Here is a 26,674-nt window from a genome sequence, read left to right as displayed (position 1 = left end):
AGACATGAAACTGCTACAGTAAATTCCAAAAAAAGAAAAAAAGTCACCAAAATAGGAGCGCAAGACAATAACTAAAACACTACACACAGGAAAACAGCAAAAAAGTCAAAATAAGTCACGGTGTGATGTGACAGGTGGTGACAGTACACCTACTTTGAGACAAGAGCTATAGTGATGCATGCTTGGTTGTGGTTTAAAGTCATATCCAACAATTGCGACGACTGAGTTTCGTTTTTGAATGATTTCTGCTGGTGGTGTGCCTCCGGATTTTTTCAACGCAAAAATGTGCTTTGGCTCAAAAAAGGTTGAAAAACACTGACATAGAGCACACCTGCATAAAAGCCGCACAAATTAAATTTTAGGGAAAATAATTGTTTTTCCATATATTAGCCGCACCAGACTATAAGCCGCATATATATACGGAATGAGTTGTTTACACAGAAAGATATGTTTTTTTCCTTAATTGTTTCCAAACAGTGACCTTTAAAACAGCAGTAAAACGGCTGATCAAATAAAACAGAAGTCATTGTCATGGACCCACTAGCTGCGCAAGCCAGCGCTCCAGTCAGCTAAACAAACTGAAAACATACAAATACAAAATTTAAACAATACAAAAATAATGCCAGTTAATAATACTAACACACACTTGTAAACGTGTTAGCATGTTAGCCAATGCTAACGACACAAGCTTGATTATACTACAATAACACGTACAAGTATGCATGAAAACACTCCTACAGACATCACACATGGGACGGTTTAGTAAGTATAAACTGTTTTAGTTATATTGTAAAACTTACAAACGTTGCGTGGAGTGATGAAGAATCCATACGAGTAAAAATGCTACGGACGGCTAGAAAACTGAATCGCACTGTTTTTTTTTTTGTGGAAAACTTTGTATGGCCTCAGCAAAGAGGCCATAAGTTCCAGGGTTATTTCACAACGTTCAACAAATTGAACTGTTGTTATGACAGGTTGTTTTGGCCTACTGTGATTGGTGATTAGGAGGAGTTTCATATCTGTATTCATCATATTTCATATTGTGCAACACACCGATTAGTTACAGTTACAAAAACACTGCCCGTCTCTTGTTCGTTGGCCTTGTTCGCTCGCTACGTCGGAAGCTAACAAGCTAACAAATAGACAAGGACTGCCCCTAATGGTCTGGCACAGAACTGCAAGCCAGTACACTAAAGTCACAAAGGAACTACCAACTGTGGCTCTAACAAGATGGAAATAAGCACTTCATACATGTGTCTGTTTTGGAGGGCAAATTAGAAAAAGACAGGCTCAAGAGATTAGAAGGGGAAAAAAAAGGTGTAGACAGAAAAAAAGAAAGAAAAAGAAAAATAAAGTGCAATGCTGACGCCTGACAAGGCAATTAAAAAGCTCCCTTAAGACAACACATTTCTTTACTGCTAATTGGGATGCTAAGACAACCTCGGCCAGACTCAGTGGAATATTGGACACACGGGGAATTTCAATGTCTTTATTCTGAGAAGGCGTTAAGAAAGTAAAATGTATACAAAATAAATAATCATGTGTTTATTCTACTTAATGAAAAGCCGACATATCTTTGTAAAAACAAACGTTTAGACTAGGCGTTTTGAACTCATTTTAGATCGGGAGCCAAGTGGGCCGGACTGGTAAAATCACGGCACGAAAACTTAAAGACAACTTTCGGATTGTTTTCTTTGTTTAAAAATAGAACAAGCACATTCTGAAAATGTACAAATCATAATGTTGTTGTTTGTTTTTTACACTTACATGTTGCGGTTAATAGTATTCTATCTTTATTTGTGGTTATTTATACTTTCTGCATAAATGATGTGATAATGTTCATTTTCAATCTATCAAGATAAAGAAAATAATATCAAAATCAAATTACAGGATGTTATTTATGTAGTTTGCTCATTTTTCTCGACTGATGCACTAACATCATGTGGTTTATTATTATTACTTTTTTACATATGTGCCATCATCTACAAATATACAAATAATTGCTATTGTGACATCTAGTGGACACATTTAAAACAGCAGTTTCTTTCATTCAAACATTTCGGCTAATTTTTATACTTAGCAAACTGATCCCGCAGGCTGGATAAAACCTGTTTGCGGGCCTGATCTGGCCCGCTGGCCCCCTGCTTTAGACCAAACCTTACCTGCAGACGCCAGGAGGACGTGGTAGTCCGTGCCTCTTTGAGTGGGGATGTCATCCACGACTTCCTGCTTCTCAGAGTCCTCATAACGCTCCCAATTGGACTCCAGAGTCCTCCTGGAGAAAACTGCCCTCTGATCCTCTGCATGGAAGTGGTCCTCGTCATCTTGGTCCTGACACAAACAAACTCAGTGTCAAAAGTGGGTATTTTGTCCTAATCTGTCATGTGACCGCCAGTTATTAGTCTGTATTAAGCAGACGTCTTCAACAGGGGATTGCAATATTTTTGGTTGATTACACTTTTTTTTTTTTATAAAAATGTTTTATATTACCCCTGCAGTTTTCCCCAAAATTAGGATGATTTAAATACAGGTATATATATATATGAACATTGCAGTGTAGTTTTTAAATAGCAGTGGCAAGAACCCCCTACTATCTGTACCTTGCAGGCTTCAAATAAGTAACTATATTATATTCATGTCAGTATTTAAGATGGATACAGTTAGCGCGCTAGTTGCCGTCCAATAAGTAGCGCTCTTGTTGTCTGCAAGTGATTAACGCGCAAGTTTCAAGCTAGCAATTAGCGCGCCAGTTGCCAACTAGCAATTAGCGGCACAAGCTGCCAGCTAACAGTTAGCATGCTAGTTGCCAGCTAGCGATTAACAGGCAAGCTTCAAGCTCGCGATCACAGCGCTAGATGGCAACTAGTGATCAGCGGCATAAACTGCCAGCTAGCAATTAGCTTGCTAGTTTTAAGATGGCGATGAACGTGGAAGCTGCCAGCTGGTGATTGAAGTTCAAGTTTCAAGCTAGCGATTTACGAGCAAGTTGCCAGTATGCTATTAGCGGTGCTATACTGTGTCTTACCTTGCAGGTTTAAGATCAAAACATGAACAAATAATTATATTAATGTTCGCATCTAAAATAGCTAGCAATTAACGCTCTAGTTGCCAGCTAGCGATTAATGCGCAAGTTTCCAGCGAGCAATTAGAGCTGTGGTTGCCAGCTAGCCATTAACGTGCTGGTTGTCTCCAAGTGATAAACGCGCAAGTTTAAAGCTAGAAATTAGCGTACTAGTTGCTAGCTTGTTATTAGTGGGGCTATATTGTATTGTACAATGCAGGCTTAAAATAATTAATAAAATGACATATTCATGTATGCTTTTAAGATGGCTAGCGATTAACGCTCCAGTTGCCAGCTAGCGATTAAAAGTGCAAGCCGCCTGCTGGCAATTAATTTGCTAGTTCTAAGCTGATGTTTAACATGCTAGTTGTCAGTTTGCTATTATTGCCGCTAAATTGTATTGTACTTTGCAGGTTTAAAATAAAAACAAACAATTCATTTTATCATATTCATGTTAGTATTTAAGATAGCTAGCCATTCACGCGCTAGTTGCCAGCTAGCGATTAACACACAAGTTTCCAGCGAGCAATTAACAGCGCAAGCTGCCTGCTTGCAATTAATTCGCTAGTTTTAAGCTACCCATTAACATGCACATTTCCAGCTAGCAATTAGCTCCTTAGTTTTAGGCTATCGATTGACGTGCTAGTTTCAAGCTAGCGCTAGTCGTCAGCTTGCTATTATTGGCGATGTACTGTGTTGGCGGTGGTATTAAGCCTCGCTGTTACGAACTCCAAACTTTGACCCAATAAGTCCAAAAGGTCGGATTGGCTTGAAATTTCTCACACAGCTGTACAAAACAATCACTGTAACTTTAGATTGTTCAGCCGAATCGCCACCAAATTTGGTACGAACCTTTAGAGTACTGCCTCGCACACGTGTGTAAAATTTCCATATGATTATACAAACCCCGTTTCCATATGAGTTGGGAAATTGTGTTGGATGTAAATATAAACGGAATACAATGATTTGCAAATCCTTTTCAACCCATATTCAGTTGAATATGCTACAAAGACAAGATATTTGATGTTCAAACTCATAAACTTAATTTTTTTTTGCAAATAGTAATTAACTTAGAATTTCATGGCTGCAACACATGCCAAAGTAGTTGGGTAAGGGCATGTTCACCACTGTGTTACATGGCCTTTCCTTTTAACAACACTCAGTAAACTTTTGGGAACTGAGGAGACACATTTTTTAAGCTTCTCAGGTGGAATTCTTTCCCATTCTTGCTTGATGTACGGCTTAAGTTGTTCAACAGTCCGGGGGTCTCCATTGTGGTATTTTAGGCTTCATAATGCACCACACATTTTCAATGGGAGACAGGTCAGGACTACAGGCAGGCCAGTCTAGTACCCGCACTCTTTTACTATGAAGCCATGTTGATGTAACACGTGGCTTGGCATCGTCTTGCTGAAATAAGCAGGGGCGCCCATGGTAACGTTGCTTGGATGGCAACATATGTTGCTCCAAAACCTGTATGTACCTTTCAGCATTAATGGCGCCTTCACAGATGTGTAAGTTACCCATGTCTTGGGCACTAATACACCCCCATACCATCTAAGATGCTGGCTTTTCAACTTTGCGCCTAGAACAATCCGGATGGTTCTTTTCCTCTTTGGTCTGGAGGACACGACGTCCACAATTTCCAAAAACAATTTGAAATGTGGACTCGTCAGACCACAGAACACTTTTCCACTTTGTATTAGTCCATCTTAGATGAGCTCAGGCCCAGCAAAGCCGACGGCGTTTCTGGGTGTTGTTGATAAACGGTTTTCGCCTTGCATCGGAGAGTTTTAACTTAACCTTACAGATGTAGCGACCAACTGTAGTTACTGACAGTGGGTTTCTGAAGTGTTCCTGAGCCCATGTGGTGATATCCTTTACACACTGATGTTGCTTGTTGATGCAGTACCGCCTGAGGGATCGAAGGTCACGGGCTTAGCTGCTTATGTGCAGTGATTTCTCCAGATTCTCTGAACCCTTTGATGATATTACGGACCGTAGATGGTGAAATCCCTAAATTCCTTGCAATAGCTGGTTGAGAAAGGTTTTTTGTAAACTGTTCAACAATTTGTTCACGTATTTGTTGACAAAGTGGTGACCCTCGCCCCATCCTTGTTTGTGAATGACTGAGCATTTCATGGAATCTACTTTTATACCCAATCATGGCACCCACCTGTTCCCAATTTGCCTGTTCACCTGTGGGATGTTCCAAATAAGTGTTTGATGAGCATTCCTCAACTTTATCAGTATTTATTGCCACCTTTCACAACTTATTTGTCACGTGTTGCTGGCATCAAATTCTAAAGTTAATGATTATTTGCAAAAAAAAAAAAAGTTTATCAGTTTGAACATCAAATATGTTGTCTTTGTAGCATATTCAACTGAATATGGGTTGAAAATGATTTGCAAATCATTGTTTATATTTACATCTAACACAATTTCCCAACTCATATGGAAACAGGGTTTGTACATCTGTGAGGATATCTGCAATACATATATTACATTTTTGGCACAACCCCTAGGGGGCGCCACAACTGTGTCTTGATTTTATCACTGTATAAAGAATCCAGTTTTAAAGTTTAAACAACTAAAAAAAACAGGGGAAAAAACAGTAAAAAGGTGCACTGTAATGAGAAAAAATTGGCAATGTTGATGAAACAATATCACTTTTTTGAAGTTTTTTGACATAATTATCTCCAAACTGTATTGCAAAAGCTTTTTATTGGACACTCAATTATTACTATTATTTTTTTCAATCAAGTATAACTGAATTTTTTGCGTTTGAATTTTGTGCACTGAATTATTTTTTTTTATTTATTTTTACATGGAGTTATGCTGACACTTTCATTGGATACAAAAGTGAGCAAAAGTTGTGCTTAAAAAAATCTCAGTTTATTAAAATACTGTTTGAAAATTTAGCACATATAAAATTAAAAGTATATGTATAATATGTATACATAAATATGTATAAAAATTTACTGCACAAAAATTCAGTGCAATTTGTTGCTTCAAAAGTCAAGACTCCATCCATCCATCCATTTTCTACCGCTTGTCCCTTTCGGGGTCACGGGGGGCTCACTTTTGATAAATCAAGACTGAAGCAAGTCAAGTTTTAAGTCTGCACCGAAGTTTTTTTACACTGAATTTTTACACACCGATTTTGAAAAACACTATTTTAACAAACAGAATTTTCAAAAACACCCATTTTGTTCACAAATGTTGATTCAATGATATTCTTAGCATCATTTGATCACATTCAGTGTCCAAAAAAAGCTTTTATAATAAAGACACAAATTAACTTCCATAACAGATGGGTGACACGGGCAATGGCGTGAGGTTGTGCGTTCACAGTTACATATTTTTCATTATCACAAAGTCAACATGTTTTCCCCGGAATATAATAAAAGACCACAACGGCTGGTAACAGACCCACTAAAGGGGTTTTTATGATTGCAATCAAGGAGCCCGTATGAAGCGAAGGAGATTTATTTGATTGCAATCATGGGGTCCCTATTGTTTCCCTTCTAATTCCGTCATTACAGCACCGGGAGGATCCGCTGACAGAATGTGCCTGTGGAAATGAAGGAGAGCCCTCTAGTGTCATTCTCAAAGCAAACATGGCCTGATGATACACTTCAAGTGTTTTGGGTTTAAATGTGCACATAATTCAAGTGTTCCACCGCGACTATTTCTCCCTCATCAATCTGCATGACCTGAAAGGAACTTGGGCAGTAAATGCATATCAATTAAAGGCTGATGTTGCTTTGATGAAAACACTAACATTCACAGCAATGATGCAGGAAATACATTCTTCAAAGAAAGAACATTTCTTAATATAGTAGATATTCCATCCATCCTTTTTCTACCGCTTAGATATTGTTACACATATTTATCTTGAAACTACTCTTTTAGCATGCGTCATTTAACTATAATTTGAGTACAAATACATCACCTATTATAATTCTGACTAATACAATTTCATTTATTGCGTAGAGTAGGGCTGAATTATCACAACAATTTATATTTTTTATGACCTATGGAAAATAAGGACCAGGACAAAAATATATTAAATGTAAACATTTTTAATTAAAATGCAACCTTCCTCTGATTGTAATCCCATCAGCTGTCGTCAAGGCGGAAAGGAAATGAAAAGTCCACACAAGCATGGAAAACACTCAATGTAAATAAAATTCTAGAATCACATTGAACGCTGAACAGTTCTTCTTAAAGAACGTGCAAAAATAAGGAATATGTAAGAAATGCTTAATAAAGTAAGAAAATAGTGCAAAGTGTGAAAACGTAAACAGAGAAACCAGAGAAGAACTATTTTCTGCAGGTTTAGTGCCAGCTGTGCTCTAAAGGGTGAGCACGGCTAAGGTGGTTTACCATATTGTCGGGGTAACTTTTCCTGTTTTATCCACAATTTCTTCATTTTTACATTCTTTTCTCACTCTATGCAAATAATCTATCACGAGACAACAAGACGGTGCAACCAAACTTGATAGTTGATACTGTTACCTGATTAGCTGTTAGCATGTCACTCCCACTGATCAGTGATCACTTCCTGCGTTGCTCAGTTACCAGACAGCAAGTGCCTTTGTTCATGCAACCAACCTCGCTTTGCAATTTCCTCTTTCTTCAAAGAATTTTTTTTTTAACGTCATATCGAACATTTTTATTGATATCAATTACGTGTCTATTGCGATATATATTGATATAATTTTATCGTCCAGCCGTAGCAACAATTTTTCAATTATTTTATTGATAGACAACAAGCAACTCAAACATTCTGAATATGATTCCATCAAATTAAAAAAACTATCTGTCCAACACCACATAATATAAAAGACTAATAGAACTAATTACCGTTAGCAACAACACCAAAACAAGTGGAGTTACATCTCTTGTTGATTGACAAAAATAAATATGTATTTTCCCTGGCAGTAATATGTGCCTGCCCCTTAGAAAGACAATACCGGGATATAAGCCACACCCACTAAATTTGAGAATAAATGTACTTTTCCCATATACTAGCTGAAAATATATACGTTTACACGCAAAGATGTTGTAAATGTTTTTTACATACTTTAGTTATTTCTAAATAGTGTGTAATGCGGCAGTAAAATGGCTGGTTAAACAAAACAGAGGTCATCGTCTTGAAGCTAGCTCTCCAATCAGCTAAACAGACTCAATAACTCCATGTTGACGTTTTGGTGAATTTACTGAGGAATTTGTGAAACTGAAACAATACAAAAAGAATGCCGTTGTAAGTTAATAATGCTAACACTGACACTCGTAAACGTGTTAGCATATTAGCTCATGCTAACGACGCTAGCTTGATTACATTACGATAGCACGTACAAATCAGTCCTACAGACATCAGACATGGGACGGTTTAGTAAATAAACAGCTTAAGTTGTACTGTAAAACTTACAAACGTTGTTTGGAGTGATGAATGAAGAATCCATAAGAGTAGATACGCTATGGACGACTAGAAAAGCGGCACTGCAGTGAGTGAATTTGTCCAAAAGATAGCACTATAGGGCTGGACGATATATTGAGGGTTTGTCTCTGTGCAATATAGAAAATGACTATATCGTGATATTGGAGTATACGTCCTCACGCAGTTGCTTTTAGCTGCGGGCATTACACTACAGGCGTTTCTCACTCTTTCTTGTCTCTCCTTCTCACAGAGACATAAAACAAGCGCACCTTCTTACATACGTCACATACTGGCGCGCGTGCAACGTCATACGCTCTCGCCGAGCAGAGAGGTAGCGACATGAGTAACGTTAGCTGTGATGCTAACGGAGCGGTGCGAGTGGTAATACGAGAGAGAGAAGGTGCGAATCTGGAAACAAATGAAGGAAGAATTAATCCCCAAGGAAAACAGCACAGGGTTCATCATCTGGCGGTGGTTTGGCTTCAAGCGGGAAGATGTTTTACAATTATGCGGCAAAAGCGTTGCTACAAAAAGTAGCAGCACTGCTAATGTGTAGCATCATTTGAAGAGTCACCCGCTAGAAAATAAGGAGTGCTTGAAACTCCGCATGTCAACATCTCGGCCGGTGCCACACCAACAAAATGCCCAAGCAACCATTTCCAGATCAACACCATATGAAAAAAATAGTCAACAACAGAAGGAGATAACGTCTGCAGGAACCTACCACATAGCGAAGGACACTATTTGATTTCCTATTATACAGCTCATTTTTATTTGACACTTATTGAAATATCTTGTGACATCATGCACAAAAGTGCACTTTATATGTTTTAAGCTATTGTAGTGGCGTTCTGTACAAAAAGTGCATTTTAATTTAGTGTTGTTTTGATATGTCATCTTAGTGACATCATGCACAAAAGTGCACTAATAGCTTGTTTTAAAATGTCTCTGACAATCTTGCACTTTCTGTTTTGGAATTTACATGAATGTTTGTGCCACTGCTTAATAACTGTTTAATAAATACAGTTTTGGTCAATAGACTTAATTGTGGTTTCCCTCTCTGCATGAAAGTTTAAAATGAGCATATATTAATGCAGTATGAACAAGAATGTTTTAATGTAGACACATAGAATCATCATACTGCTGTGATTATATGCTCAAGTGTTCATTCAAGGCTAAGGCAAAATATCGAGATATATATCGTGTATCGTGACATGGCCTAAATATATTGAGATATTATTAAAAGGCCATATCACCAAGCCCTATAGCACAAACAGTTAAACACCCTTTCAGAGTTTTTATTTTTTTAATACAGTTATTTTTATTATTGCCGCCCGCAAAGACAAATCCACAAATTAGCCGCTCCGTCTTATAAGCCGCAGGGTTCAAGGGGTAGGAAAAAAGTAGCGGCTTAAGGATGGAATATACTCGGCGTCTTGTATGATTTATAGTCTCTTCCAAGGGTAGTGTCTCCAGCGGACTAGATATACAGTGTATTCACTTCCAGTGAAAAAGGGACTATATCAGGGGTGGGCAATTAATTTTTACCGGGGGCCGCATGAGCAACCCGAGCACTGCTGGAGGGCCACACTGACAATATTTCAATTAAATTTTGCTCAAATTATTTTTGATATACCGTAAGATAGATAATAATAATAATAATATTTTCATTTAACCTAACTTATCTTTCTACAAAAGCAGATGGCTTTTGATGGTTTTATTTTTAACACTTTCTTACACAACACTTCCTGATGTATATTACAATACAAAAATTTCAATTTCTGTCACTTTATCCTGCATCCTCTTTGTTGTAGAACCTTTATTTAACCAGATAAGAAAACGTTGTGAACGTAGCACGCCTGTAAGGTGATTGGCGAAGAAGGAGGAAGCGTTGCTGTTGCGGAAATGAGGAGTGAGGATTGGTTTTCCTTTTGGAAAGAACGAGATAAGTTGAGCTGTGTTAGTATAGCATGCTCAATAAAAGTTTAAAAAGTGCATCAGACTTGGTGTGCACTTCTTCTGGACGCTACAATTGATGTCAGAAGTGGGATGAAATGCCTCCCAGTTCGCCTTGCCATCAAACCTGGGAGTCTTCATTGAGGGCGGAATTCCCCCCGTGGCAAGCAGCGTGGCTGCACCTGTAAACGCTCTCTCTCTCTCTCTCTCTCTCTCTCTCTCTCTCTCTTTGCGGCGAGCTCCTCACGTGGCACGTACCTCCCGATGACGTAGCACACAAACAGTGCAGTATGCGCAAAGTTTTACTTCTGCCACCAATTGTAGCGTCCAGAAGAAGTGCACATCAAGTCTGACGCTCTTTTTAAACTTTTATTGAGCATGCTATACTAACACAGCTCAACATATCTCGTTCCTTCCACACGCACGTCTCCTCACTCCTCATTTACGCAACTCAAGAAGACAACATCTACTTCAGCAGGTCGTTACACTATATTCTTTAAACACAGCAACGTGTGTACCACAAATAAGCACACAGCTTTACCTTTACTTGTCTTGTTGAAAACACGCCATTCGTCATCAACTTTTCTCTTGTGCGCCTTCCCTCACAGGACATACGCACATATAACACTTTTCAAAATAAAAGCAGCACAGTTGTATTGCACGCACGACAAAGATGTTTTTTTAAATTTATTTTGTAATTTGAGATTGCCGCTGCGCGCACGAGCATACGTCCACACGGAAGTAATACAAATAACGCTTTTCAAAACAAAAGCAGCACCGTTGTATTGCACACTCGAAATAGATGCTTTTTAAAATTTATTTTGTAATTTATAATTGGCCTCACGCGGGCCGGACAGGGACGTACAAAGGGCCGGATGCGGCCCGCGGGCCGCACAATGCCCAGGTCTGGACTATATGAACCACAACATGGACGTCTTTGTCTCCACTGGAACTAATCATTCACAATCATCAGGTTACTTTTAATGGACCTTTTACTTATAAACCAGAGGAAAATACCTTCGTGAAGATGGACTGCAAAACTTCTGAACAATTATCGACCATTCGAGACATGGTCACATGAGAGATCTAACATGGAATTGTGAATAAATAAAACTTATTGTAAGGTAGCGACATGCTGATCAGTGTTTCCCATAAACTGCCAAGATACCTGTGGCGGTGGGGGCGTGGCTATGGGCGTGGTCACATGTCATCATCGAGTAATTTGCATAATTTACTACAATGATATGATTTTCTCTAAAAAGGCTCAAAAAATGTATACTTACTAATTAATTATAACAGTTTTGTTTTAAACGTCCATCCATCCATCCATCCATCCATTTTACAATATAATTACAACACTTTATGTACATATTTATATACAGATTTGAACAATAAGTTATTAACTGAAATATATTTATTAATTGTGGTTCTTACAAAAATATATCTTATAAAATATAAAAGCTAAAATGTCTCTTAAAGCTCTGCCCCTTTAATTAGTGCATACTAAATAATTTAACTTTAGCCTACTACTACAACCATATTATTTACCAGCAACATAAAGTGAAACAGAGGCAGAGGTGTCCTGCCACAGTCAGTAACAAATAAACAGAAAACAGTAGTGGGGGTAGATAGACACAGAGCTTCATCAAACATCTGATCCACTGAACAAAGAGCTCACTGACAAAGCTTAACCTATTGTTACTATAACAATCTACAAGGTTAATGTAGGTTGCTTCTCTTTCTTCCCCTCCATTTTTCTGCATTCTTTCGTATCTCAAGTTATCATTACGTATATGTATTGTTGCATTTGAACAACTGTATTGTTGATAATAAAGGTAAAGTATTGGTATTGTTCATTATCAATAGCGCTATTTCTATTGGTATTTGTATTGCTCCATTTGTAGTGTAATAATGCTCATTGTCATTTCTGTATTGTGCTTTATTTTCGCTAACTGCTTATTTGCTATTACTTTTACCATCATATTTGTACATGTCGTATTTGCTGATGTTGCTCTATTGTTGTTGTTGTTGTTGTTGTGTTTGCTGTTGTTGTTTTTGTCTCTCTGTCTAATCCCCCTCTTGTGCCCACAATTTCCCCCTCTGTCTTCTTTTTTCTCTCTTTCTATCCCCTCCTGCCCGGCTGCATCAAATGATAATATAAATACATTTAATAAAGTCAAATACAAATAAGGCAACAAGAGAAGTATCCTACACTTCTCTTTTGTAAAGTAAATCTGAACAGCCGATATGGTCATCTACATCTGCTATATGATTTGCCTGAGAAGCTGGACAGGACACAAAAAAATAAAAAAAATTTTTTTATTTGTGGCGGACGTAATTCTTTCGTGGCGGGCCGCCACAAATAAATGAATGTGTGGGAAACACTGCTGATGTTTACTTGTATAGTCAGGTTCAGAGTTGACAAATGGTTGTAAATATACCGTGCCTGAAAGATTATTGACGTAGAATAAGAGATGTGTGAGAGAAAAAGACGTGTGTGCACGAGAACAAATGTGTCGGAATTCAACGTGTCCGCACAAGATTTGTAATAAAAGTTAAGTGTCGTACTTTCATTTTGTGACTTCTTCTGGACACAACAACAACACAATAAGCTGAAAAACACACATTCAGTAATTATTTTTGGAGCGCACCGAGATAATAACTGTTTTATTTCATACAATAATTTGTGCATTTCCAGCAAAAAGTCTGCTCGCTTGTGTTCAGGGACCCTCCTCGGCAAAAACTGACCATTCCCAGCTCAGCAAACCTACGATTTTTTGGAGGCGCACGCAAGGCTTGCGGGGGTCGGGGTGAAGGGGGGGGGGGACAACAAGACGGCGTTGCCTACGCAAGCTAAGCGACGCGAGAGTATACACCAGGCTTTATAGTCCGGAATTTAAGGTAACTGATAGAGCATTTTTTCCAATAAGAAATCATAAAAGGTGACTCCAGATGACCCATGAAGTTAAACTACTAATTTTGTCGTCAACTTATTTCGCTCTTAGGCCTTTTCTTTCAAATTGTTGCCTCATGTCAAATGCTTTCTCATATGTCCTGCAGTTCTGTTTGCTGCGGTCGCCGCTAATAACGCCAGTTTTCGGCTTAGCAGCACAGGCGGCTTCCTACTGTTTCCATAAATCTTTGCGAGGGTGACTTATCGGATTTGTTGCGTTAAAGCTTGCAGTGTAGGTTTTTAAAAACTATGAGTAAAATGGTAAAGAAATCCCACACCACACAAATCCTACACAGCAGGCCTCACGCGCAGTATGATGACATCACAGATATGCCACCATATCGTAGAGGAGGAGGGGTTTAGGAGCCAGGCAGCAGCACAAGCCACAACATAGAGACCAACGACAAACACAGAGATGATAGGCCTTTATTATTATTAGCTCATTTTATCGGTTGATTTTATCGGAGTTACCGATATGACGTCATAATTGCCATTATTGCTCGATAATTATCGACCGCCAATATTATTGTGCCTCCCTTAAGTCTAACAGATTCAGCTGTAATTAAATACACATGTATTTGCTTCGGTTCACAACTAGGGTATCAAAACTCGATGCCATAGTCAACACATTTTCATTTTGGCAATCTCTTGTGAAAAGGGCTGAAAAGGCATTTTTGTTTTCTTCTTGTTCATCAATTTGATTTTGTCTGTTATGTATACGTTTCTATGATTAAAGTTAAAGTACCACTGATAGTCTCACACACACACACACACACACACTAGGTGTGGTGAAATTACCCTCTACATGTGACCTATCCCCTTGTTCCACCCCCTGGGAGGTGAGGGGAGCAGTGAGCAGCAGCGGTGGCCGCGCTCCGGAATCATTTTAGTGATTTAACCCCCAATCCCAACCCTAGATACTGAGTGCCAAGCAGGGAGGTAATGGGTCCCATTTGTATAGTCTTTGGTATGACCGGCCACCGCTGCTGCTGCTCCCCTCACCTCCCAGGGGGTGGAACAAGGGGATAGGTCAAATGTAGAGGGTAATTTCACCTCACCTACTGTGTGTGTGTGTGTGAGACTATCAGTGGTACTTTAACTTTAACCATAGAAACGTATACATAACAGACAAAATCAAATTGATGAACAAGAAGAAAACAAAAATGCCCTATCAGCCCTTTTCACAAGAGATTGCCAAAATGAAAATGTGTTGACTATGGCACCGAGTTTTGATACCCTAGTTGTGAACCGAAGCAAATACATGTGTATTTAATTACAGTTGAAACTGTTAGACTTAAGGGAGGCACAATAATATTGGCGGTCGATAATTATCGAGCAATAATGGCAATTATGACGTCATATCGGTAATTCCGATAAAATCAAACGATAAAATGAGCTAATAATAATAAAGGCCTATCGTCTCTGTGTTTGTCGTTGGTCTCTATGTTGTGGCTTGTGCTGCTGCCTGGCTCCTAAACCCCTCCTCCCCTACGGTATGGTGGCATGTCTGTGATGTCATACTGCACGTAACGGTACACAAAAATTTCGGTTCGGTACGTACCTCGGTTTAGAGGTCACGGTTCGGTTCATTTTCGGTACATTAAGAAAAAAACATGGTTATTTATTTACCAACATTTGTAAACAATGGCTTTATCCTTTTAACATTGCTTTAAAATAGCACTGTGTGTGATGGATGTGAGCCACCACTAGGCTGATCAGTGCAACAGCAGGCAGTCATGAAAGCTAAGCATAACAATAACATACATATACACACAGGGTCCATTGCCAGGGTTAATGCAGTAAACATATATAAAATAAAAACTAAATTAGATGAGGCTCAGAATTGGTTTCTTAACAAAACCTTTCTACATATTTGGTTGATTTTAACACTTCAGTCATCAACAATTGCATCATCAGAGAAATGGACATTGGAAACCGTGTAGGACTGACTTGGTAGGATATGTACAGCAAGTAGTGGACATAGAGAGAGAGATCAGAAAGCATGAGAATAAGTATCTACATTTGATTATTTACATTTGATTGTTTACAATCCGGGGAGGTGGGATGTGGAAGGGGGAGGGGGGAGGGTGTTAGTTAAAGGCCTACTGAAATGAATTTTTTAAATTTAAACGGGAATAGCAGATCCATTCTATGTGTCATACTTGATCATTTCGCGATATTGCCATATTTTTGCTGAAAGGATTTAGTAGAGAAAATCGACAAAGTTTGCAACTTTTGCTCGCTGATAAAAAAAGCCTTGCCTGTACCGAAAGTAGCGTGACGTCAGAGGTGGTAGTATTCCTCGCAATTTTCCTTTGTTTACAATGGAGCGAGAGAGATTCGGACCGAGAAAGTGACATTTACCCCATTAATTTGAGCAAGGATGAAAGATTCGTAGATGAGGAACGTTACAGTGAAGGACTTGAGAGGCAGTGATGGACGTATCTTTTTTCGCTCTGACCGTAACTTAGGTACAAACTGGCTCATTGGATTCCACACTCTCTCCTTTTTCTATTGTGGATCACAGATTTGTAGTTTAAACCACCTCAGATACTATATCCTCTTGAAAATGAGAGTCGAGAACGCGAAATGGACATTCACAGTGACTGAACATGTAAATACACGGTTAATATTTTTCAGCTTGGCGAAGCTAAAAAAAATAGAAGCTAACCTAGCTACGTAGCCAACGTGACAGCATCAGTCTCAAATGCAGATAGAAACTAAATTTAAAAAAACCCTGACTGGAAGGATAGACAGAAGATCAACAATACTATTAAACCATGAACATGTAAATACACGGTTAATATTTTTCAGCTTGGCGAAGCTAAAAAAATAGAAGCTAACCTAGCTACGTAGCCAACGTGATAGCCTCAGTCTCAAATGCAGATAGAAACTAAATTTAAAAAAACCCTGACTGGAAGGATAGACTGAAGATCAACAATACTATTAAACCATGAACATGTAAATACACGGTTAATATTTTTCCGCTTGGCGAAGCTAAAACAATAGAAGCTAACATAGATGCAGCGGCGGGCGTTGTACGCTTTTGACGACACCCCGGCCGCCATCAGAGTCGGCAAGAAACATATATTTCCCCAAAGTTACGTACGTGACATGCACATATCGACACGCACGCACGGGCAAGCGATCAAATGTTTGGAAGCCAAAGCTGTACTCACCGTAGTGCGTCTGCTATCCCGCTCAAAACACAACACAACCTCCTGGTGTTGGTGTTGCTGTAGTCCGCCGCTCCACCGATCGCACCTACAACTTTCTTATTTGCAGTCTCCATTGTCCATTAAACAAATTGCAAAAAGTTTCACCAACACAGATGTCCAGAATACTGTGGAATTTTGTCGAAGAAAACAGAGGTATTTGAATTGGGTCCAAACACTTCCCTTGACCTCGTGACGTCACGCGCATACGTCATCATACCGCGACGTTTTCAAGCGTAAGTTTCCTGGGAAGTTTAAAATTGCAGTTTATAAATTAACCCGGCCGTATTGGCATGTGTTGCAATGTTAAGATTTCATCATTAATATATAAACTATCAGACTGCGTGGTCGGTACTAGTGGGTTTCAGTAGGCCTTTAAGGGTTGAAGTTGCCTGGAGGTGTTCTTTTAGTGCGATTTTGAAGGAGGATAGAGATGCCTTTTCTTTTACACCTGTTGGGAGTGCATTCCATATTGATGTGGCATAGAAGGAGAATGAGTTAAGACCTTTGTTAGATCGGAATCTGGGTTTAACGTGGTTAGTGGAGCTCCCCCTGGTGTACGCACGAACCCAACTAAAAATAAATACACTTAGATCGTATGAAAGGGTGAAAAATCGGCCAATAAAAAAACGTTAAAAAAATAGAATTTCCTCATCATGCATAATGAAGGTCTAGGTTGCGTTCACAAACTCCTGGAATTATGACTATCGAATAAGGAAGTCGTTTTTTACACGTTCTCTTATGTTTTGTATGACAATGTGATGTGGGTTTAATTTATTGTTTTCAAATGTATAACTTAGTCATTTAAGTTATACAACTAGTATTTAATAGTTATTTAGTATGGTACACAATAAAATATTCAGAAGTCCGAACATAACGATAGGTGCGAGTATCAGTTATTACTCACATCTTTCATGAGGAACTTGAACTCACCTGCGTTACATTAAGCATGTACATCATTAGTAGTGATTTTAAAGGATACAAAACACGCTCCGCTAGTCCACTAACATGCGTGGAAGAGGTCATTTTAATATGTCGGTTCTTTTCACATATTTTGTATATTAGTTTAAATTCATATGACAACATTAGGAAGTTCCGAGAGGGCTGCAATTACCCGGTGTCGGAACGCCGTTCCATGAGTGTCTCCTCCTCGTCCACGACCGCGGTGGTGGTCCTTTTTCCCCCGGCCGCGGTGTTGGCCTCCCCTGCCTCTTCCTCTGCGTTCACCGCCGAAGTTGTCGTTGTCGTTTCCTCCACGGCCGCCTCTTTTCCAACTGCCTCCTCTGCCTCGACTCGGTCTGACTTCCATTGCTGTCCAACCTGACCACCGGACAGCTTTGCGTGTGGCACCGAAAGTTACAGGCGCAAAGGGTGTTACCTTGAACTGTGTCCGGCGAAACACCAACAATAAAACAAAATGTTTCCCGTTCATTTGTTTGACGAGATTACAATCTCAAAAGTGAGAAATCAGTTAAAAAAAATACAATGTGAATAAAACATATATGCAAATTCCATTATATTTAATGTGGAAATAATTAACATAACAATATTGATGACAGAGTGTACAATTTACTAGAAAGTCCATCCATCCATCCATCTTCTTCCGCTTATCAGAGGTCAGGTCGCGGGGGCAGCAGCCTAAGCAGGGAAGTCCAGACTTTCCTCTACCCAGACCATTCGTCCCGCTCTTCCTGGGGGACATACTTGCCAACCCTCCCGTTTTTAGCGGGAGAATCCCGGTATTCAGCGCCTCTCCCGACAACCTCCCTTCTCGCGACAAACTCCCGGTATTCAGCCGGAGCTGGAGGCCACGCCCCCTCCAGCTCAATGTGGACCTGAATGGGGACAGCCGTTCTCACGTCCGCTTTCCCAGCAGCTTGCCTGCCCAATGACGTCATAACATCTACGGCTTTTAGAGAGTAGAGTGCACAACAAGCAGAGAGAGTTCTTGGTTTCTTATGTGGGTTTATTGTTAGGCAGTTTCATTAACGTCCTCCCAGCGCGGTAACAACACACAACAACAGCAGTCACGTTTAGTCTACTGTAAAGCAGTTCGTCTGCCATAAACAGCAATGTTGTGACACTCTTAAACAGGACAATACTGCCACCTAATACTGAAATTCAAGTATGTCTTTTATTTATATGTATAATAAAATTAAATATAAAATATATATATAGCTAGAATTCACTGAAAGTCAAGTATTTCATACATATATATATATATATATATATATATATATATATATATATATATATATATATATATATATATATATATATATGTATATATATATATATATATATATATATATATATATATATATATATATATATATATATATATATATATATATATGTGAAATACTTGATTTGGTGAATTCTAGCTGTAAATATACTCTCCTCTTAACCACGCCCTTGGCCACGCCCCAACCATTTTTGTTTAGGACTGAAGTTTGAGAAATTTGAGCAAAAAAGGTTGAAAATGAATAAATGAAAATCTAAAAAGGTTTTTACTGTCTTCAAAAATAAAAAAAATTAATTGCTTAAATTAAAAAAAAAAGTTATCAAATGAAGAATGTCTCAGACTATCCACACCCCCTATCAAACATGCAACATGGGTCGTTACACCTAGACAGCTAACCCAGCTTGGACCACTTCACACAACATAGACACATAGACGTCATAAAATCATCAAATATCACCTTTAAGCATTCAAACACAGCACATACTGTACATTTTGTAATAAAGATGAAGTGATATGAAAAAAAAGGTACAAATATAATACACTTATTCTTGGCAGCATAGGAGAAAATTATGTACAAGTTTTTGAGTTAACATAATAATGACCAATGATACAAATTAAATTTAAATTTTGGCCATTTTATATTGAATTTATGGTTTATTTTTATAACAAAATAATATATTATATATACACACACTTATACAATAGGGTTGTCCCGATACCAATATTTTGGTGCTGGTAGCAAAATGTACTTTGATACATTTCAAAATAAATGGGACCACAAAAAAATCATTATTGGCTTTATTTCAACAGAAAATCTTATGATACACTAAACATATGTTTCTTATTGCAATCAAATAAGAATTTTGTCATAAAATAAGATAGTGAACATACTAGATCATTTCTCTTTTAGTAGTAAGTAAACAAACAAAGCTCTAATATGGCTGCTGACGTATGCAGTAACATATTGTGTCATTTATCATGCTATTATTTTGTCAAAATTATGAGGGACAAGCAGTAGGAAACATTATTAATCTACTTGTTCATTTACTGTTAATATCTGCTTATTTTCTGTTTTTAACATGTTCTATCTACCGGTACACTTCTGTTAAAGTTAATAAGCACTTATTCTTACTTTACATTAGTTTTAGGTGATTCTACACATTTTGGTATCAATCCAATACCAATTAGTTACAGGATCATACATTGGTCATAATTAAAGTTATCCTGTGTCCAGGGACATATTTGACTTTATAAACAACTAAAAAATAACAAATGATTGTGAAACTGAAACAATACAAAAATAATGCCATTGTACGTTAATAATACTAAAACAGACACTCGTAAACGTGTTAGCATTAGAGATGTCCGATATTGGCTTTTTTGCCGATATCCGATATTGTCCAACTCTTAATTACAGATTCTGATATCAACCGATACCGATATATACAGTTGTGGAATTAACACATTATGATGCCTAATTTTGTTGTGATGCCCCGCTGGATGCATTAAACAATGTAACAAAATAAAATCAACTCAAGTTATGGAAAAAAAATGCCAACATGGCACCGCCATATTTATTATTGAAGTCACACAGTGCATTTTTTTTCAAACATGCCTCAAAACAGCAGCTTGGAATTTGGGACATGCTCTCCCTGAGAGAGCATGAGGAGGTTGAGGTGGGCGGGGTGGGGTTGAGGTGGGGGTAGGGGGTAGCGGGGGGTGTATATTGTAGCGTCCCGGAAGAGTTAGTGCTGCAAGGGGTTCTGGGTATTTGTTCTGTTGTGTTTATGTTGTGTTACGGTGCGGATGTTCTCCCGAAATGTGTTTGTCATTCTTGTTTGGTATGGGTTTACAGTGTGGCGCATATTTGTAACAGTGTTAAAGTTGTTTATATGAGCACCCTCAGTGTGACCTGTATGGCTGTTGACCAAGTATGCCTTGCATTCACTTGTGAAAAGCCTTAGATATTATGTGATTGGGCCGGCACGCAAAGGCAGTGCCTTTACGGTTTATTGGCGCTCTGTACTTCTCCCTACGTCCGTGTACCACTCCGTACAGCGGCGTTTTAAAAAGTCATACATTTTACTTTTGAAACAGATACCGATAATTTCCGATATTACATTTTAAAACATTTATCGGCCGATAATATCGGCAGCCCGATATTATCGGACATCCCTAGTTAGCATATTAGCCAATGCTAACGACGCCAGCTGGATTACACTACGACTGCACGTACAAATACCCATGAAAACACTCCTACAGACATCACACATGGGACGGTTTAGTACAGACCCGGGCATTCTGCGGCCCGCGGGCCGCATCCGGCCCTTTGTGCGTCCCTGTCCGGCCCGCGTGAGGCCAATTATAAATTACAAAATACATTTAAAAAAGTATCTATGTCGAGTGTGCAATACAACGGTGCTGCTTTTGTTTTGAAAATCGTTATTTGTATTACTTCCGTGTGGACGTATGCGTGTGCGTGATTGTGAGTGAATGTGAACAACTGCAATTACAAAATAATGTTGAAAAAACATCTATGTCCTGCGCGCAATACAACTGTGCTGCTTTTATTTTGAAAAGTATTATTTATGGGCGTGTGTCCGTGTGTAACCTGCGAGTGAAGGTGCACATGCAGCGACAAGTGATGCACGGTTTACACCCGAGACGCCAAAAAGAGAAAAGTTGATGAGGAATGCCGTGTTTTCAACAACACATGAACTGCAAAGCAACGTCCCCTCACCTAAGGTGCGTGCCTGCGCAATTGCGCACTGCTCAAGCGTCCGCTGCGCGCAGCAAGTATATGCCGCGCACCAAATCAAATCCCATCTGAATTCTAAACAAAATAAACATATTTATTCTATGGAATTTTGCAATGCAACTTTGAGTGACAGTGACAACAAGCGGCCCTAATGGTGTTCGTCAACACCGTTCAATTGAACACCGTTCAATTATTGTAACGTCTATCGAGATGCTTCGAGGACAGGAATTATATCGATCACTTTATTGAACAAAACTGTTTATATTCGGACATAACCACACCAAAAACATGAGTAAAACAATTCTATCTCGAAAAACTAGTCATTTTCTGCCGTACAAACCAGGCCAAAACCAACTTGTCATCTGTCACCAACACGCATAGCACTAAACCACTGGTGCGTTTATGGCCACACAAAAAGTCGGACAACTCAAACACCACACAAAGTTACACTATGACTCCTCAGTCATACGTGTGCTTATTTTACTGTCATTTATTATTAATGTTAATTTATTTATATTAGTCATGGAATGCTGTTACACACACTATGTTGAAGTATTACTATTATTATTATTATTATTTATCTTACGGTATATATCAAAAATAATTGTCCTGGGTATGACTCAAAACTGCATCCGGTGATGAGGCTTCAGTTCGGGAGTTCTGGAGTTTTGGGGAAGGTGGAGTTACCCCTCAGTCATCATTGCTCCCAGGTCCACTCTGACCCAGGGTGGTAGTACCTGTCAGGGTCCCAGCTATGGGTTGAATAGCATTTCAAAGACCTCAACGGTGGAAGTGGCGGAGGATGACACTGCATGTCACAACGGCACTGAAGGCGGATGAAGGCTGCAACAGAGAGTGGTCTCCAGTCGTCATGGATCCATGCCACTGGATCAAGGCCCCTCTCTGCCAAGGACCGTGTGGTGGCTGCAGGCGCATCAGTCTCCCCACGCTAAAAGACGTCACACGCAGGCGTCCTCCCGAATGGGAATCCATCCATTCTGAGGACAGTCATACTCGACTACGAGTGACTGCCGATGATGATCAAAAATAATATTGAGCAAAATTTAATTGAAATATTGTCGATGTGGCCCTCCAGCAGTGCTCGGGTAGCTCACGCGGCCCCCGGTAAAAATTAATTGCCCACCCCTGGTTTAGTAAGTATGAACAGTTTTAGTTATATTGTAAAACTTACAAACGTTGCTTGGAGTGATGAATGAAGAATCCATACAAGTAAACCCGCTATGGACGGCTATTGTACTGTAGACATTCACCCAGCAGCACCTGCAGTGAGCAAACTGGTCCAAAAGATGGCGCCATAGCACAAACATTGACACATGATTTCAGTATTTTTCTTGTGTTTTACGCAAAGAAAAATCCACCAATTTGCTGCACCATTTTATAAGCCACAGACGTAGGAAAATAATAGCGGCTAATCGCCCGGAATTTACGGTGTGAGTTTTAAAAAGATGGTTTCAACTAAATTCATGCAATAGTTCGTTTTTTAGTGCATGTAAATATACCAAGTGTGTGTGTGTGTATAGGGCGGCCACCTTGGGATTTTGGTGGGATGGGGGGGCCCTTCAGGAGCCTTGTGTTAGTTTCTGAGTCATTCTATCTTAATGTTTTCTTCTTTTTACAGGAACAGAAGATCCCTTCCTTTTAGGCATCTGTCAAAGACAACCTGGGCAAAAAGCGCACCGTCATGGACGGAGATCATCCAAACGGCACTTTTGCCAACACCACGCGCATCCACTCTGCTCCCCACAGCCTTTGGGAGGTCATCACCATAGCAACGGTCTCGGCCATCGTCAGCGCCATAACCGTCGTGGGCAACGTTTTGGTGATGGTGTCCTTCAAAGTCAACAGCCAGCTGAAGACGGTGAACAACTACTACTTGCTGAGTCTGGCCTTCGCAGACCTCATCATCGGCGTGTTGTCCATGAACCTGTACACCACCTACATCCTGATGGGCTACTGGTCCTTGGGAAGCCTCGCGTGCGATCTCTGGCTGGCCGTGGATTACGTGGCCAGCAACGCTTCCGTTATGAACTTACTGGTGATCAGCTTCGACAGATACTTCTCCATCACCAGGCCGCTGACGTACAGGGCGAAGAGGACCCCGAAGAGGGCGGCCGTCATGATCGGGCTAGCGTGGTTGGTCTCCTTCGTCCTGTGGGCGCCGCCCATCCTCTGCTGGAAGTACATCGTCGGTGAGGAGAAGGAATCGCCGGACGAATGCCAGATTCAGTTTCTAACGGAGCCTGTGATCACATTCGGGACGGCCATCGCCGCTTTCTACATCCCGGTGTCCGTCATGACCATCCTCTACTGCCGGATATACAAGGAAACCCAAAGGCGCACTAAGGATCTGGCGGAGCTGCAAGGACTCCACACCGATCACGTCCAGGAGGGGACTAAAGCACGCAAAACCATCATTCCTTCTTGTTTCAACTTCGCCGGAGAGAGGAGGGACCGGAGTCAGGCCTCCTGGTCCTCGTCGAACCAAAGCAACGCCACGAAGACCACCACCAGGTCGGACGAAGCTTGGGTCAAATCCGACCAGATCACGTCCTTCAACAGCTACTCCTCGTCCGACGAGGAGGAGCACCACGCGTCCATCGAGACGCCGCTGGGATCTCTCCGGGAGAAAAGCGACAAGAACGGCCAAGCGGCCGACTACGCGGAGGACCAGTATTCGCCTTCGAGGAAGAGCAGCAAGAAGGGCTTTTCCTACAAGTTCACCATGCCGGCGCCGAAGGCTAAAAAAGGCAGCCCTCTTCGTCTTCCGGCGTCTCCTCGTGTTCCAGAAGCTGGCAAAAACGCCTCGCCTTCCTCCAAAACCATGGACCCGGCCCTGAAAAACCAGATCACCAAGAGGAAGAGGATGGTCCTGGTGAAGGAGAAGAAGGCGGCCCAGACCCTCAGCGCCATCCTGCTGGCGTTCATACTGACGTGGACGCCGTACAACATCATGGTGCTGGTCTCCACCTTCTGCGCCAAGTGCGTCCCCACGTCACTGTGGCACCTGGGCTACTGGCTGTGCTACGTCAACAGCACCGTCAACCCCATGTGCTACGCCCTGTGCAACAAGACCTTCCAGAAGACCTTCCGCATGCTGCTGCTGTGCCAGTGGAGGCGGCGGCGGGGCGAGGACAAGCTGTACTGGTGCGGCCAGAACCCCAACGCCAAAATGACTTGATGGGAGCCGCCAGGCAGGAGGCTGGAGCGTACCCCAGCCGGCACATGGGACACCCTGGGCGGGTCGCCAGGGCATTGAGCGAGGATGGATCCCGCACAGCTACGTGAACCACGACACTGCCGCTTTTGTCGATATCGCTGATGTTCGCCAAAGTTCGCGGTCGGCATGACGAGATGCATGTGACTTTTTTCTTTTCTTTATGGTGACGTGATCGTCTGAAACAGTTTGACTTTTGTTAGCCCGCAGCATATTGGCGGAATAAAATCAAACAAAAAAAAACGGTGTAAAGGAGAAGAAAACTTGATGTAATGCGAAAAAAACTGAAATTTTGATAACTAATAACGATATGCCGCCAATACCACAAAGTGAACTAAAAAACTTTAAATTATCTATAAATTTTACAGGTAAAAAAAAAAAAAAGTCAACAGAATTTTACTGTAAAATTTCCGAGGTTTTTGGATTATTTATTTAGTTTTTTTCCACAGAAGTACGGTAAATTTGTAAAAATGTTGGCAACTGAGCTGCGTTTTTTGTTTTTTACCGTATAATTTGCAGTCGCTTTTTTCCAGTGCGTTACTGTAAGTTTTTTTATCCAAAAATGTACGGTTGTTTATACAGTGAACTACTGTAAATGAGAAAAAAAAAAATTCTAGCAAATGAGTTAACAATTTTTTACTGTAAAAATCTGTGGTAGTTTTTACAATGCACTACTGTAAATGGAAAAACAGTACTAGTTTTAGGTTTTACAGTAAAAAAACTCAGTCAACTAAATATTACCGTGAAATGTACGTTATTTTTGTTGTTTTTTACACAAAAGTAGTGTAAATTCAAAAAACTGCACCACTTTATTTTTATGGTAAAATTCTGGCAACGAGCCGCATTTTTCTTTTTACCGTATAATTTGCAGTCTTTTTTACAGTGTGTTACTGTAAAAGGAAAACATTAGCACTATTCTTTTTACGGTAAAACTGTGTTGCCAGTTTTTTACCGTAAAAATTACGAATGTTTTATACAGTGAATTACTGTAAATGGGGGAAAAAACGGTACCACTTTTAGGGTAAAATTCTAGAAACTAACAATCTTTTACAGTAAAAATCTTTTACGGTAAAAAAAACTGGCAGCTCAGTCGCCAGATTTTTACCATGAATATAAAAGTGGTGCAGTTTTGATTTACAGTACTTTAAATTGAACAGTAAAATTCAGTTGACTGAGCTAGTTTTTTTTACTGTAAAATCTAAAACTGGTACTGTTTTTTCCATTTATGGTTGTTTTATTCAGTGCATTACTGTAAAACGGGAAAAAAATTGGTACCACTTTTACGGTAAAATGCAAGCAATTGAGCTACCGATTTTTTACTATAAAAATCTGCGGTGGTTTTTACAATGCATTACTGTGAATGGAAAAACAGTAACTTTTAGGTTTTACAGTAAAAAAAACTAGCAGCACAGTCAACTGAATTTTACCGTTAAATTTACGGTATCTATGTTGTTTTTTACACAAAAGTACTGTAAATACAAAAACTGCACCACTTTTATTTTTATGGCAAAATGCTGGCAACTGAGCTGTTTTTTTTTTTTAAACCATATAATTTGCAGTCATTTTTAATGTGTGTTACTGTAAAATAAAAAACGATAGCACTATTCTGTTTACAGTAAAACTCTGGCGACTGTACTGCCGTTTTTTTTGCGTGAAATTTAGTTATTTAATACAGTGAATTACTGTGAATGGAAAAAAACTAAAATTTTACAGTAAAATTCTCGCAAATGAGTTACCAATTTTTTACTGTAAAAATCTGAGGTTGTTTTTAAAATGCATTACTGGAAAAATAATACCAGTTTTTG

General features: G+C 39.7%; 2 protein-coding genes across 4 annotated transcripts in view; one reads left to right on the top strand and one right to left on the bottom strand.

Moving 5' to 3' along the window:
* aven (apoptosis, caspase activation inhibitor) overlaps positions 1-18,010 on the bottom strand; it is a 132,798-nt gene extending 114,788 nt beyond the window's left edge. For all 3 annotated transcript variants that reach the window (XM_062034340.1, XM_062034342.1, XM_062034341.1), the window contains exons 1-2: positions 17,746-18,010; positions 2,163-2,331 (exon numbers count right to left, since the gene is read on the bottom strand). In XM_062034340.1, the coding sequence (XP_061890324.1) occupies positions 2,163-2,331; positions 17,746-17,940 (364 nt within the window). In that variant the 5' untranslated portion in view covers positions 17,941-18,010. The remainder of the gene's footprint in view (positions 1-2,162; positions 2,332-17,745) is intronic.
* Positions 1-25,391, top strand: part of chrm5b (cholinergic receptor, muscarinic 5b) — a 53,133-nt gene extending 27,742 nt beyond the window's left edge. The window contains exon 2 of the mRNA XM_062034339.1: positions 23,274-25,391. Within this exon, the coding sequence (XP_061890323.1) occupies positions 23,337-24,833 (1,497 nt within the window). The 5' untranslated portion in view covers positions 23,274-23,336 and the 3' untranslated portion in view covers positions 24,834-25,391. The remainder of the gene's footprint in view (positions 1-23,273) is intronic.
* Positions 25,392-26,674: the final 1,283 nt, after the last annotated feature.

This window comes from Entelurus aequoreus, linkage group LG23, assembly GCF_033978785.1.
Source record: "Entelurus aequoreus isolate RoL-2023_Sb linkage group LG23, RoL_Eaeq_v1.1, whole genome shotgun sequence".
NCBI classification, from domain to species: domain Eukaryota; kingdom Metazoa; phylum Chordata; class Actinopteri; order Syngnathiformes; family Syngnathidae; genus Entelurus; species Entelurus aequoreus.
This window is presented reverse-complemented; position numbering and strand designations above follow the sequence as displayed.